The sequence below is a fragment of the Ochotona curzoniae genome, unplaced genomic scaffold (genome assembly GCF_017591425.1).
Source record: "Ochotona curzoniae isolate NIBS_2020 unplaced genomic scaffold, NIBS_Ocur_1.0 contig_4064, whole genome shotgun sequence".
NCBI classification, from domain to species: Eukaryota; Metazoa; Chordata; class Mammalia; order Lagomorpha; family Ochotonidae; genus Ochotona; species Ochotona curzoniae.
In genome coordinates, this window is record NW_024466107.1 from 500,787 (window position 1) to 515,329 (window position 14,543).

At 53.6% G+C, this 14,543-nt stretch overlaps 1 protein-coding gene across 1 annotated transcript in view; it reads right to left on the reverse strand.

The window, feature by feature from the left end:
- Positions 1-13,534, reverse strand: part of BMP6 (bone morphogenetic protein 6) — a 153,207-nt gene extending 139,673 nt beyond the window's left edge. Inside the window, exon 1 of the mRNA XM_040984009.1 lies at positions 12,710-13,534. Coding sequence (XP_040839943.1) covers positions 12,710-13,325 — 616 coding nt within the window. The 5' untranslated portion in view covers positions 13,326-13,534. The remainder of the gene's footprint in view (positions 1-12,709) is intronic.
- Between the last annotated feature and the right edge of the window lie 1,009 nt (positions 13,535-14,543).

Genomic DNA, 14,543 nt, shown 5'->3' on the forward strand with positions numbered 1-14,543 from the left:
CAAAATGTCTGGAGAAGGGTGGGCATAAAGGGGAAAGCTGGGAGCAGACTAGAGTCTACTTTCTTGAAGTTTTTGGAATTGTGCCCAACCGAAATTGCTCAAATTTAAAACAGAAACATAGGGAAGCATCTCTGCCATTTCCCAGCAGAATCAAGTCTGTCACATTTGAGTCACCAACAACCCCAAAGTACCCAGGATTTTGATCTCTTTTGAACCACTTCGTTCTTCTCATTGTTTCCCAAAATCAACAAGGAAAGCGAGAGGATTACACCAATCAAAGCTGCAAAGATTTGACCCATGTGGTTTTCCAATCCAAAAAAGCCATCCACAATGTCTTTAGCATATCTCATCCTTCAGGATGGTTACATGGTGGAAGCTGGGGCCTTTCATGTCACGGGTGATAAGTTCATTTCTTAGCTCCGGTAATTGTAGCTCAGGTGGTATTCACTGGCTTGCCTGTGGTGGCTTACCAGTGCCTACCTATGTCAAAGCTCATAGAGAATTTTACACTTAATTTTTCATTAATTTGAGAGGCAGACACATGGAGACAGAGGAGATCTGCTGCCTGCTGTCTCACTCCCCAGATGCCCACAGAAGCCAGGGCTACACCAAGGCTGATGCTGGCTGGGAGCCAGGAGCTCAATAATCCAGGCCTCCCACCTGGGGGGCAGGGACCCAAGCCCTCAAGTCATCACCACCCCCTCCTCGGGTCTGCAGCGGCAGGAGCTAGCAACAGCAGTGTTACCTGGGTGTTCTGACGTGGGATATGGGCCTCCTATCTGCTAGGCCAAATGCAGCACTCTGCAGAACTTAACATCTCAGTTGCTGCTGCATGCCCATCACACCTCAATAAAGCTGTTTTAGAAAAACAACTAACTGGGAGAAACAAGAGGGCGGCCAGGATGGGATCTGGGGTGTCATCTACTTGAGGTTTCTCAGAGGGGACGCAGGAAATGAACAGACCATAACAATCAGGGTCCAGTTAGAGAAAGAGAATCCCCGACTGGCATGGAAGGGTTTTACACCGGGACAGCCCAGCAGCCATGAAGGCCTACAGAGGCAGCCCTGGGCTCTGCGACAGCTAGAGGAGAGACGAGCCTCTAGACGTCTCCTGCAAGGTTCAGGCAGCCTGCCTGGAGACAGCTGGAAACGCAACCCATTGGACAAGCAAGATCCTGAGGACACAGCCCTGCTGTGTGGGGACAAGAGGGGGAGCAGTGAGGAGTGGGCACACGGGGCAGGTGTCTGGGTCACAGAGCAAAGACCATATTGAAACAAGTGTACAGGCTCCTTTAGGAGCTTTGCAAGTCACAGACATGCCAATTTCAAACAGAGGAAGAAAATACTTAGAGCTTCCATGACTTTTTAAAATTTTTGCTTTATTTTGTGTTTGCTTTTGCAGAACATTTTGGAAAAGTAGCACTCCAGGAACCGTGATCTTGAAAATGCTGATCGAGCCCAACAACTGGGAAAAGAGAGATGGAACACAGATTGAAAGTCTTAAAGAAGGTAGTATAAAAAGAAAGATAATATTTAGACTAGAGACCAAACTCAAGCCTCCAGAATCTTAACCAAGTGCTTTCTTCTCTACAGTGAACCGGCTTTAAGCTCTTTCTAGCATCATCAAGAAAACCAGCTACTTAACCGTAAGAGTGGTCAATAAATCATCTTTGTATACGGAGAGCACTTCAGAAAGCTCATGGGGAGAAAACAGAATTAAAGATAAGCTTATCCGGGATTGTGACACCAAGGGTTAAGTTACTGCTTAAGCCATCCTGTATCAACATGCCTGAAAGACCCGCTGCTCCACTTCCAATCCAGCTTCCTGCTCATGTGCCTGGCCAGGCAGCAGATGACAGCCCAAGTTCCTGGAGCCCTGCCACTTACACAGGAGACCCAGTGGGGGTTCCAGGCTCCCGACTTTGGTCTGACCCAGCCCTTGGCTAGTACAGCCATTTAGAGAATGCACCAGCAGATGGAATCTCTCTCTGTCTCTCCTTCTGATTCTGAAACTCTGCCTCTCAAATAAATTTCTTTCCAAAAAAATATTTGTTTTGTGCAAAAATATTTTGAGAATTATGAGATTCTGCATGAGTTTTTTGAAAATCCCCATATGGACTGATTTACAATTTTCTTGCACAAAAATAAACTTATATTTTTTGAATAATGAAGCTTCTTGTGCTTTTTCTTTAGATTTATTTTATTTTATTAATTGGAAAGAAACACAGAAAGAAGGAGAGATAGAAAGATCTTCTGTCCACTAGTTCACTCCCCAAGTGGCCACAACAGATGGAGCTGAGCCGATCCAAAGCTAGGAGCCAGGAGCTTCTTCCAGATCTCCCAGGCAGGTGCAGGATTCAAGTTCTTGGGCCATCCTCCATTGCTTTTCCAGAGCATAAACAGGGAGCTAGATGGGAAGTGGAGCAGTTAGCATACAAACTGGTACCCATATGGGTTCCTGGTGGATTCCAGGTGAGGATTTAACCACTAGGCTATTACACTAGGCCCATAACCTTATAATTCTGTTTCCACAAGCTTGTTGAAGCACTCTCGTATTAAACTACTGGCCTCCATGGAAATGTGTGTGACCTGCCCTTTGCGATGGATGAGAGATGTCAAGAAGATGGAAAAAGAATATGTAGAGAAGAGGAAATAAATGTAATGGGTTACCAAATTTACTCACAGCAGGAAAGGAACCCACAGAGGACAAGGCGAGAGAGGAAGCCACGGTCCGCTGGGCGGCACCCCAGTCCTGCAACTATGTCGGACAACACATCTTCCAATGAAGACACAAACACACACCAAGCACCTTCAGTGAGGAAAACACCCCCGGTGCCAGATCTGGGGTGGAGTTCCCAAAGTTGGTGTTAGAAAGCTCAGTCCTGAACAGATCCCACAAAACCTGCAACGCCCTGTTGCACACCCCTCCGGGAGACAGGCACTCCCAGGACCTCCAGCAAAGGCGCCCCACCTCCCAGAGACTCAAGCACTCTTCACAGAGTTTGTGGAAAGTGCATCTCAGGGGGAAAATTGTGCATGTATTTCAAAGAGTTTAGCACCAAAATAAACGTACTTTTCACTCCCGTTTTTGCACAGGCTTTTCAATGTCCCTTCCTGGCGAAGCACGGTGCCCCCAAAGCAATGTGAAACAGAACACTGGAGGACACTCCGACTTACGCAGCGGTTTCCTCGATCAGGTGGCGGAAGCAGCAGTAACGGGGTGGGCGACTCAGCTGATTGTCAATGAGCAAAGACCCCCTATTGCATGAAGAAAGATGAAGAACAGCCACAGAATGTCCCACCCGTTCACTCCTTGTAAAGCAAATCCCAGCATCTCCCAAATGACCAGCTCAGCGTCCAGCCACTCTACACTTAGCAGGGTTCTTGCTGCTGTTGCTGCTTTCTCCTGTTTATTCGGCATTCACCTGTGAAGCCTTTTTGATAGGAAACAGCTCAGAGAAAAGCCTGTTCCGCACCTCACTTGCCCAGAGCTCCAGACTCCTGGCGGCTCAATGAGTTCCACTTTACTCTGCCGGAAATCTCAGTTCTGCCTCAGGGCAGTAGTATAAGATTTTTTTTTTATTATTGCCAGTTGTCCAATCCTAAAGTCACACTAACTTCTAATATAAGCTTTCAGAAAGGAACGAAAACATCTTAACTCCTCCCCAACAGCCCCTAGTTCATGCTGCGGCATCTCCGGGTGCAAGTCAGGGAGCAGCTTCAGGCTCACCTCTGCCGGAGCGGCCGCCAGGCACCATGGTGACAGACACCTCGGGGGAGGAATGTCCCTGGAGGAAGAGTCTTAAACCCCTGGACTTAAAAAAACAAAAAGGAGGAAAGAAAGGAGTCTGATGGATTGGCTGCCAACACAGAAGCACTATAAACTAAGACCCGGGTTGTCACAGATAATAAAAATGATTTCTTTGTACTCTACTCTGGTAAGACCCCAGAAATGACGAATTATTCAACAAAAAGTGTCTTTTTCCCCCTTTCTCCAGATTCTGAGTATTTTGGATTTTATATTTTCATAGACTTTCTTTTCCTTTTAAGGCAGTGAGGCACTCGGTGTGGCACAAACATGCTGGCAATCTGTCCCTCACATCTGGCTCCAGATGCAGGGGCATGCGCGCTCACAGAGGTCGCCGGCACGCGGGTTCAAAGACGGCCACTGTGAGACTGTGTGGACAGCAGCAGGCTGTCACAACCTGCACCTCTAGCATCCCTTCCAAGACAGCTCCCTGCGAAGGCCACGGAAGATGGCCCACGCGTGGGGGCCCTGCCACCAGACAGGACACCTGCATGAAGCTCTTGGCTCCCGGGTGCAGCCTGCCCAGCACTGGCCATTGCGGCCATCCGGTGAGTGAACCAGCAGATTAAAGACCTCTCATTCATTCTCTCTCTCTCTCTCTTTCTCTTTCTCTCTGTAATAAATCGTTTTTCCAACGTGACTATTTTGGTTTCAAACCTCTTTGAAATCCATGCATAGCTTTTTCATAAAATGCACTTTCTGTCAATGTCTTGAAAGTCCCTCATAGTCAAGGATTTCAAAAACTTTGCACCCAAATAAACTTTCAATTCTATCTTTTTACAGTTTTTAAATTTTTACAATTTATTGTATTTGAGAGGCAGAGAAACAAATTGTCACTGTCTGATTGATTTCCCAATGCTAGCATCAGTCAGGGCTGGGTGAGGACAGAACCCGGAGCCGGGAGCTTCATGCATGTCTCCCTCCCCAGAGGCAGTGACACCAGTGCTACCCCCTGCCGCCTCTCAGGGCGCGTGCGGCAGGAAGCTGGAATCAGAACGGACTCAAACCAGACATTCCCAAATGGAATGCAGCTTTGCCAAACAGCATGTTTGCTCGTGTCCCGCACTCAATCCCTCACGCTTCCCTGCAACACTACGGTCAGATTAGCTGGGAATCTGGAGACTGTGCCTTCGTGGAAGCAAGTCACATATGGAAAACCTGTGTCTTCCACTCAGTTTTGCCATGAGCCTGGAACTGCTGGAAAAAAAAATCAATTTTTTTTTTAGACGGACAATTTCCTTGTTAACTTATCTTGACAGGGAACTGTGCAAATCTGGACAAAACAAAATCAAAGTTTTAGTCTTTGATTTTGCTGTCAACAAAACCTCAACTGTGAACTTCCCAATTGCAACTCCTAGACCGAAAGTCACAGGGCTTTGAGAGCAAGCAAGGCCACGTCTCAAAGATCTCCCAGCCTGGTCAGCACATACCACGGCTCCGGACGATGACAGGCTGAGCGCAGACTCTGCTGAGCCAGCCCATGCTCACGTCCAGGAAACCAACAAGACTGTAAACACAGGAACACCAACCAACAAACGCAGATGGCAAAGGCTGGGAATCCCGTTCTGGCCCGGGGAAAGGCTACCCGGCCAGAGCAACACTGAGGAAAGCCGGGTACCAAGGGCATCGAGGAGGGAGCTCCCAGCTTGTCCAGGGAGCAGCTTGCTGCCTGCTGCCTGCTGCCTGCTGCCTGCTGCCTGCTGCCTGCTGCCTGCTGCCTGCTGCCACTGCAGGGGACTCCGCTCCTCCCCCTCCGAGCCAGAGCTCCCTGATAATGAGAAAACAATGTGAGCATGGAAGCAGCTCTGTGACAATCCCAACCTATCTGGCAGGATCAGGAATCAAGGGCGTATGCGCCTGAACTTGAAAGTCAGGAAGACTCTCCCTGTCGGAACCAGAACCTCATTCTGCAAAAATGTCTGCGGGAGGTTCTTTGCCTCGGCCATCTGGGACTCTGTTTGAAATAACAAGACCGTGGGGACCCATCATGGAATTCCCTGATGTAATTTAGATATCATTCCTATTATGGACACCGTCTCTTTCATAATGGTCATGGGAAGGGCAGGAAGAGAAGTGGTGCCTGTGAGTGGCAGGGGAACAATGCCACTCCGGGAGTCAATGGTCCCTCGGCACGCCAGACAAGAGGGTGTTTACAACTGACATGGCATTTTCTGAAAAAAAGAAAAAGAAAAGAAAGCAGAGTTCTAGGAGAGAACGCGACCTACCCAGAGAGAGCCACGTGGCTGCCTTCACCTCTGCCCAGCTTGTTTTCTCACTTGCTTCTACAATGCCTCCTTCATGATGCCCATGTCCAGGCAGTCAACCCCATCGCTCTGATGCCCTGGCACCTATGCCAGTCTTCAAAGCCAACTGAAGAACAGAGAAAATAAATCTTGCAAAGGAAGAGAATGGATGATTTACAAGAGCTTTTCAAGCTGTCAACTCTGCAATCCATGGACAATATCACATAACCCAGAATCCCAAGCTTGATTAATAAATAAACCCAAGTGGATTACCCACCCACCGCCGGCCATGTTTCTCTAGAACTGTGAACAATGGCTGTGTTCCTGGCCAGGCCCAGAAGTTGCCCCTACCCATAGGGTGCTGAAATGCAACATGTGCACGATGAGAAAAAAATTGTCGTGAGCAGTATCTTCATGCTAGTAATTGATCAGAAAAATACAGCAGATGTCAAGAAATGATGACGAATTACTGACTTCTGAGGCAGTGGTGGGGGATGGAGCAAGAGCGACTTGGGTTCCGAGCATTTCCGGCAATCTGAAAGCTTCAAGGGTGATGAGCAGAAGCAGTGCTGCCTTTCCTGATTCTTGAGAAGTCATTACCACTTTCATTTATTCCAAGTGACACTGCGAACCTGCTTCTGGCTCACAGTTCTCCAGAGGGCAAGAGCTGGAGGGACGGGCGTGGGGCTACCGAAGACAAGGAAGGGCATGATGGAATAATGTGAACTGTCATTTTGAACTATCATTTGAGCAACCGGACACACAGGTTCCCCGTGAGCGACACAAAGGAAGACAGACACCAGCTACCACTCATGCCAGCCCCTGGGTGACACCTGGGTGGGTCCGAAAGGGACCTTAGCAGACTGAGACAGACAGCTGAAAGGCAGGAGCGACTTCATGAACTGTCTGTCTCCAGCTTGCAGAGCTTCCCTATTCAGAGACCTCCAGAAGCTTTGCATCAGACACACGATTACAGCTCAAAGACTCCCTGACTTTTCAAGGCTGGAAGCATCAAAGGCGGTGAACCAAGTAACATTCAAGGAGGAGGAAGGAAAGACAAACAGCATGGAGCTTAAATGGGAAAACGAGAACATTAAGAACTTCGCAATAAATTTAAAAGCAAGTGTAACCTGGAATAATGCAATTTTTCCAACACAGGATGGGAAGCAGACAGCTAGAGAATGAATGATATGGGTGAAAGTTCCAAACCACGGATTAATTATTCCAGGAACTGCACCTGCTTCGTTTTCCTCTTCTAACTCAGCTTCTTAAAATGGATGGGAATCAGGACACAATCTCAATACTGTTGTGTAGGGTTTGCCATACCCCACTAAAGAGCTCCGTCCCACCTGTGTGCTCCATCCGTGGATAACGGGCATTATGTTTAAAAAGTTACAAATTAAAAATAAAATACTTGCACCCAAACAAACACGTTTTCGTGTATTTTTCCAAGAAGCTGTAGAAGTAGCCTTGTAGCCCAACAGAATCTTAATTTAAAATGCTGAAGGAACTTGAAAAGTCTGCAGCCACAAGCACCAACACTAAATAGAATAAGGAACATGCGACTTTGGTATCCCTTTTTCACTTTCACAGAGTTTTCCATCCCTGGGTGAGCCTCCTCCAGGCCGATCAGAGGGAAGCTCCTCAGCAGACACTGGGCACGTTTGAGAAGGCTTTATACACATCCTTCGAAGGACTAGCAGAGGCAGCGCCAGCCGAGGCCTAAACAATAGCATCTGCTCACCCTCTGGTCTTCCTTCAAGAACACTTCGTGCAACTTTCTTTGCAGAAACACCACTGAACTTCACATTGACTTTGAAATCTCTCCCACAAACTGCTGCTGCCCTGAACCACACAGCCTCCAGCTGGCTCTCCTGACTGTGCAGTCAGGACCACTCAGGCATGAGTTGGCTTCCTGTTATCAAAAATCGAAGTACGAGCAACCGTATGAAAACTAGACCCGCCAACCTTGGAGGAGGAGAGACAGAGAGGAAGATCTTCCGTCTGAAGATTCACTCCCCAAGTGCCTGCAACGGCCGGTGCTGTGCCGATTCAAAGCCAGGGAGCTACGGACTTTCCAAGGCTTTGGGCTGTCCTCAACTGCTTTACTAGGCCATAAGCAGGGAGCTGGATGGGAAGTGGAGCTGCCGGGATTAGAACCGGCGCCCATATTGTTTCCCAACGCGTTAAAGGTGAGGACTTTAACTGCTAGGCCACCGCGTCGGGCCTGAAGATGTTCTCTTGACTTAGAAGAGCAATAGCACCCACCAAAACCAAAGGCAAATGTGAAGAACATTCCAGTAAAATAACAATAGAAGACTCAATCAATGAACAACATTGCAAAAATGACAGGACTAAATTACCACCCATTCATACTAACCCTGAATGTAAACAGCTTTCACTCAATCAAACAAATTGGTAGACTGGATTAAAAAACAAGACCCATCTATTTGTTACCTACAGAGACATTTCTCACCAACAAAGATAAGCGAAAATTGTATCTCATGGATTTTGATTTTTTTTGTTAGTTTCATCTCTTCAAAACACTTTCTTCCTCACTGAATTCTTCACTGACTCATGGATCATACAGTAGCAACATTTTCTTCAAGAAGGTTCTTGATTTTCTTTTTCGTTTCTTCAGCAACACATTAGTCATTCAGTAGCATGTTACATAACTTAATGGTGTTGTTAATTTCTTTTGTTTTCCTTCCTGTTGATTTTGTATTGTGGCTTTTCATTCAGGTGGATGTACAGTAACTGTCATGGAGACTATCATATCTAGCAGCCCTAACTTACTTCCAGACAAAGATGGACTCCCAATGAAACTGTTTACTATATCTTTGACAATAGGATGCTGGACTCTCTGCCATTGTCCATGCCCACAATGATGGACATATGACTGTGTATGAAGAACTATACTATAGTAATGATATAGGGAAACTCTTTGGGGAGGGGATTTGAGGAGCAAGAAGGGGAAATTCCAGGGCCTATGGAACTGGAATTAATGAATGGAATATAAAATGATGATGATGATAATAACAATAATGATAATAATAATAAAGTTTTTTAAAAGGAAGAGGTAAGGACCCGGTTTGGTAGCCTAGCAGTGGAAGTCCTCGCCTTGCATGTACTGTGATTCCATACAAGTGCTGGTTCTAATCCTGGCAGCCCTGCTTCTCCTCCAGCTCTCTGCTTGTGACCTGGGAAAGCAGTTGAGTACGGCCTAAAGCCTTGGGACCCTGCACCCAGGTGGGAGACCCGGAAGAGCTCCTGGCTCCTGGCTTCGGATCAGCTCAGCTCCAGCCATTGTGGTCACTTGGGGAATGAACCAGCAGACAGAAGATCTTCCTCTCTGTCTCTCCTCCTTTCTATGCATCTGACTTTCCAATAGAAATGCATAAAATATTTTAAAAACAAGAGCGAGAGAGATGAACATAAAAGAAAAATCCTGTGTGATAAGCTCTGGAGAGGAAATAAGCAAGTGCTGTAGTCAAGAATGGGGCGGCGTGTGGGCAGGGGGTAAAGGCCAGACTGTTCCCGGCTGACAAAAAACAGCAGAGAAGCCTCTGAGAAGGTGGATTGTAAACTAGAACCTGGAGGGTATTTCAGGATACTTCTCAAGGTCACCAGCTTGGCCGCCTCGGTCACTCAGCTTCCAGAACATTTTTAGCATCGGAGAGCAGCCTCTGTGCCCCCTGATTGAATGCACGCTCATGAGCTTGGCCACGCGCTGCGTGCTCTGGGGGCAGGCAGCTGCCACCTCCCCAGCCATCACCATCCAGCTGACCCAGCAAGGGAGCAACCAGAGCAACTCATCCTGTTGATTCATTCTTCCTGCTGGTCCCGGGGGCTTGGAATGCTTTACATGCATTTCATGAGCAAGTTATTCCCCCGGCTGGAGGCAAGACAATGTTTACAATTGCGTCACACTTTCCCTGATACTTCCCCTGAGTGACTGAGCTCAACCTCCTCCTAGGTATCCCCAGTAGGGCAAAACACAGCGCCAGCCCTGTGGATCTTTCCGCAGCTTCTGCGATTCATGAGTCACACACGACGGCAGCTCACAGTTACTGGCACCAGCGGGGAAATCAGAACCAACCACCCAGCACCCTATTCAGAGAGCCCACGTCGCTAAGCCACGTCTCTGCTCAAATACAGTGTCTTTCTCACGCTCACATCCAGGGTAAGCAGTTTTTATCACATTATAACTGCTCTTGGGAAATCCTCCGCTGTATTGCTCAAGAGATTAAGATTAAATACAACTGTCTGACTGGCAGGTGGCACAGCAAACCCTTTCCAGTTCCAGCCACTTCCATGTTCCTGGGCCTGAAGTAATATCACTGGATGAGTTACTTGATTCCGAAACATCCTTTCTGAGCAACGAAGATCTTCCCCGCCCAGGAGGGAATGCAGGAAGTCCCGTCCAGACAGAGCAGGACTGCCTGACATCTGGGTGACAGTGATGGCGCAGGGGAGGTCAGCAGAAAGCAGGCCACTGCCTGGGTCACTAAACACAGCAGAGGTCATTGTCCTGTACCAACTTTACCTCCAGCCAAGCTCTGGAAATTTCAAATTCCATCCAAGGCGATGGTTCCCAAACAGAATCGCAGAGTCACCCCGGGGGATGCCTGCCTGTGCTGAGGGCAGGCGGGGGAATCCTTGAAAACCCTGATACCTTCCCACCGCCCACAGACGCTCACGAATGAGCGGCAGGCCACCTGGACACGTGCTCTTGGAAGAAACCTCAGGTCACAGGCTGCACAGGCAGCACAGGTCTGCCAGCTCTGCTCTGAAGCTCTGGGACTACGCAGTCACGGATTTCCTTCTGTGCCAGAGGTGGACAAGAGAAACAGCTAAGGTCGAACACCTCGGCCCTCCCAGTTGCTGACGGGCAGGCTCTGGGTCCGCGCTGTCCGGGGAGCTGCCGGGGCTGATGACACTGGGCGGTCCTGAGAGCCGTGTGCCCGCGCAGGAACCACATTCCCTGTGCAAGAGCTACCAATGCCACTATCTCCCCCACTGAACTCAGGCTTGGCATCCCCCCCCAATTAAAAAAAAAAACCAATAAACACCCCCCATGCAGGCAGTAACGGGGCGGAGACCAAGCGGAGAGAGAAGCGAGAAACGCCAGTCGGGCCCTCCCCACATTCCACTGAGCGGCACACAATTTCCTTAGAATGCGTCCTGGACGCGGCTCAGCCTTCGAGCTTGGTTCCAGTCGGAACCCCTGGCAGCGCAAGCAGCCGGGTTGCCAGGCCCTGGGCCTCCCGTCCCTGTGAGACTCGGTTTCATGAATTTCCCAGGAGGATTTCTGCACCACTTGCTGCCAGTCCCCCGCCCCATCTCCCTTCCCACATGCCTCCCCACCCCACCCCTGCTCCCACCCCCTACAGCCTCCCTCCCCACCTCCACCAAACCCTCCGAGAGCCAGGTGGAGTCCGAGACTAAGAGAGATGGGAAGGCACCCAGGGTCGTGCCACGGGGAGCGCTCCAGGCCATTGCAGGCTGTTGGAGCCAGCTGGTGGCTCTGCCTGCCCTCTCACGGGGACGGAGCCCGCAGAGACCACCCGCCCGGCGGGCACGCCCAGGACGCCCCTCCCATCCTTCCGTGCACGCGGCTAGCAGAGCTACAAGCAGCTTAGACCAGAGGCACAGCCTTTCCACTGACAGATGAGAAAACTTAGGGGCAGAGCGCAGTAACCCGGCCAGGGTTTGCAGCCGCGAAAGGTTTGTGGCTGAGCTCGATTTAGCCGCCCGGGAGTTGCCACTTCGTTGCCTGGCAACCCGCTCGCCCCAGCCCAGCGCCGGCCCGGGTCCCAGCCCTGCCGCCTCTCTCCTCTCTTGTACTTGCTCTAGCTAGCTCGCTCTCTCCCCCTCCCCCGCGCGGACGGCTCCACGCGGACCCGAGGCTCAAAGTTGGAGCTGGGTGGGTGGGTGAAGGACAAACACGATGGCCAGGAGCAGTGAGCGAGGGAACTGGACGGATTACCCCAGGCCGGCTGCGACCTGACCCCAAAGAAGGGCAAACCGTGCCCGGGCAGTGGCTGGCGCGCACCTTCCTATCCTCGCCCTGTGTGTGAGTGTGTGTGTGTGTGAGTGTGTGTGTGTGTGTGTGTGTGTGTGTGTGTGTGTGTTGGGGGCGGGGGCCCTCCCACTGCAGCTACCGCCCCTTCGCACCCTAGCCCGCGGGCGCTCTGAGCACAGCCTGCCGCCGAGTTTGCAAAGTTCTCCACTGCTGGCGGGGTCCCTGAAGATGGCAGTGGGGAAGCGGCACTGGGAACGTTCGGGGGACACTAGGAGGCGGTTGGCAGGAGACAGTGAGCGTGCTGGGGAGCCCGCTCCTTTCCCCGAGGGCCACGCTCAGTGCCAAGCTAATACAGCTGGGCAAAGAGTGCCAGGGGCGCGGGGCGTCAGGCACGAGGAAGCGCCCGAGGCTGCCGCGCGCAGCCTGGGGCGGCGTCGGGAGCACGGGAGCACCCACCGCCCCGCAGGTGGCGGGCCCAGCAGCCCGCCGGGGCCCTCAGCCCCAGGCTGGCCCCGCGCGCGCGCCTCGACCTTTTACATCCCCCTCCCCTTGCACCGCACCCCCCTCCCCCGGGCCCAGGACACTAGAAAGGGGAGAGCCCATTCTCGAGGCTGGACTGTCCCCAAGCCTTACCCAGGTTCACAAAGCTCATGACCATGTCGGCGTCGTTGAGGAAGGCGCTGTCCTGCGCGCTGGTCAGGGGCGACGCGCCGCCAGGTCCCGCGGCCAGGAAGCCCTTGCGGGGGAGGCGGTGCGCGGCGGCTCCCGGCAGCGACTGCCCGGGCTGAGCCGAGCCGGCCCCTCCGCGGGGTCCCGGCTGCTGCCTCGCCGCGTCCGACGGCCAGTCCTCGTCGTCGGCGGCCGACAGGGCGTTGTACAGATCCAGCATGAAGAGGGGCGCGGACTTGAGCCTCCCCGGCGGGGGCTCCCCGGCAGGCGGCTGCTGCTGCGGGAGCGCGGGGGGCTGCGGCTGCTGGAGGCCGTGCAGGGGCCGCGGCCGGTGCGGGAGCCCCAGCACCGACAGGATCTCCTTCTGCATCTCCCGCTTCTCGTGCGTCTTGAGGCGCCGGTAGAGGAAGCCCGAGGAGGAGTGCGGCGGCTCAGGGCGGCCGGGGCTCGCGCCGTCCCCGGGCAGCTGGCTCCCGGCGGCGGCGGGCAGGGCCGGCCGGAGCGGCGGGGGCCCGCAGCAGCTGCACAGCAGCCCCCACCACCAGCACAGCCACTGCGCCCTCCGCCCCAGCCCCGGCATCCCCGCCGGCCCGACTGCCTCTGCGGCCCCCGCGAGGCGTGCAGCGACCGAGCGCGGCTGGAGTGCGGCCGCGGTGGCCCTCGGCGTGAGCAGCCCCCGCCACGCTCGGCGAGCTCGCGTCCCCCTGCCCGGCCCTCAGTCCTTAGCTCTCATGGTCACCGGGGGCGCCCCCGTTACCCGGGCTGCAGGGGGAGGACCGCGGGGCGCCGCCCTCGCCAGGCTTAGGGGCGCGCGGTGCAGCCCAGGTGCGTCCGCGCCGAGGTTGCGCTCGCTGCGCCGGGCGCCTGGCCCCGGGCAGGTCTCCGCGCGGGCGCTCGCCGCCGGCGCACGTGGGGCTCCACGGGGCGCGAGGCGGCTCAGGCGCGGAAGGCGAGCGCGGGCGGCATCGCCCTGCGCCCCGGCCCGGCTGTCCGCACGCCCGCTCGGGCCGACCCCGCGGCAGGGCCCGGGCAGCGGCGACCGCGGCTCCCGAGGGGCCGGGATCCCCCGCTCGCCAACTCCGTGCCTCTCGCTCTCGGGCACCGTGGCTCCCACCGCCCCGAAGCGCCGCGCTGCTCCCCAGGCGGAGGCGGCCCGGCTGGCCGTCCGTTCGGCGGCGGCGGGGACGGAGGCAGGCAGCGGCGTCCGCGCTGCGCTCCGGTCGGCGGGCTCCCGCGTCCGCGCTGCGCTCCGGGCGGCGCCCAGGGCCCGGGTCTGCGGCGCGGCCAGCTCAGGTACTGCGCCCGGCCCGGCACGCCCCGCCGCCGTAACCGACAGGCCCGCGGCCAATGGAAAGGCGACTCCCGCGCGCTCCTTAAGCAGACCCGCCCCCCGCGTGCACCCTCCCCGGAGAGGCGTGGCGGCCGCCGCGCGTGGGTTTCAAGCCCTCGGAGGTTCTAGCAGGCATCGGAGGAGCGAGGTTCCCAAGGCGAAAGCAATGCTCCGGGCGGCCCCTTGAACCTCCCGGTCCCTTAGGAGGTCTAAGCTGCTGCTTCCACTGAAACATCTGACCAGATTCGGGTCTCTGCCGTTTGCAAATGCGTCAGCAAGCACGCCCGGGTCACCTGTGGATCCTAGCTGCGGCGCTAAGCTCCTTGTCCTGTTGGAAGGTGTACGGGTCAGGCAGCAGAACCGTAACTAGCTGCCTTGGCCAAGTGCAGGTGGTCGAAAGCCCTGAGGAGTGAGACGCGACAGAAGCTGCTGAGATTCACGGATATATGAGATTGGGGAGGGGGGGGT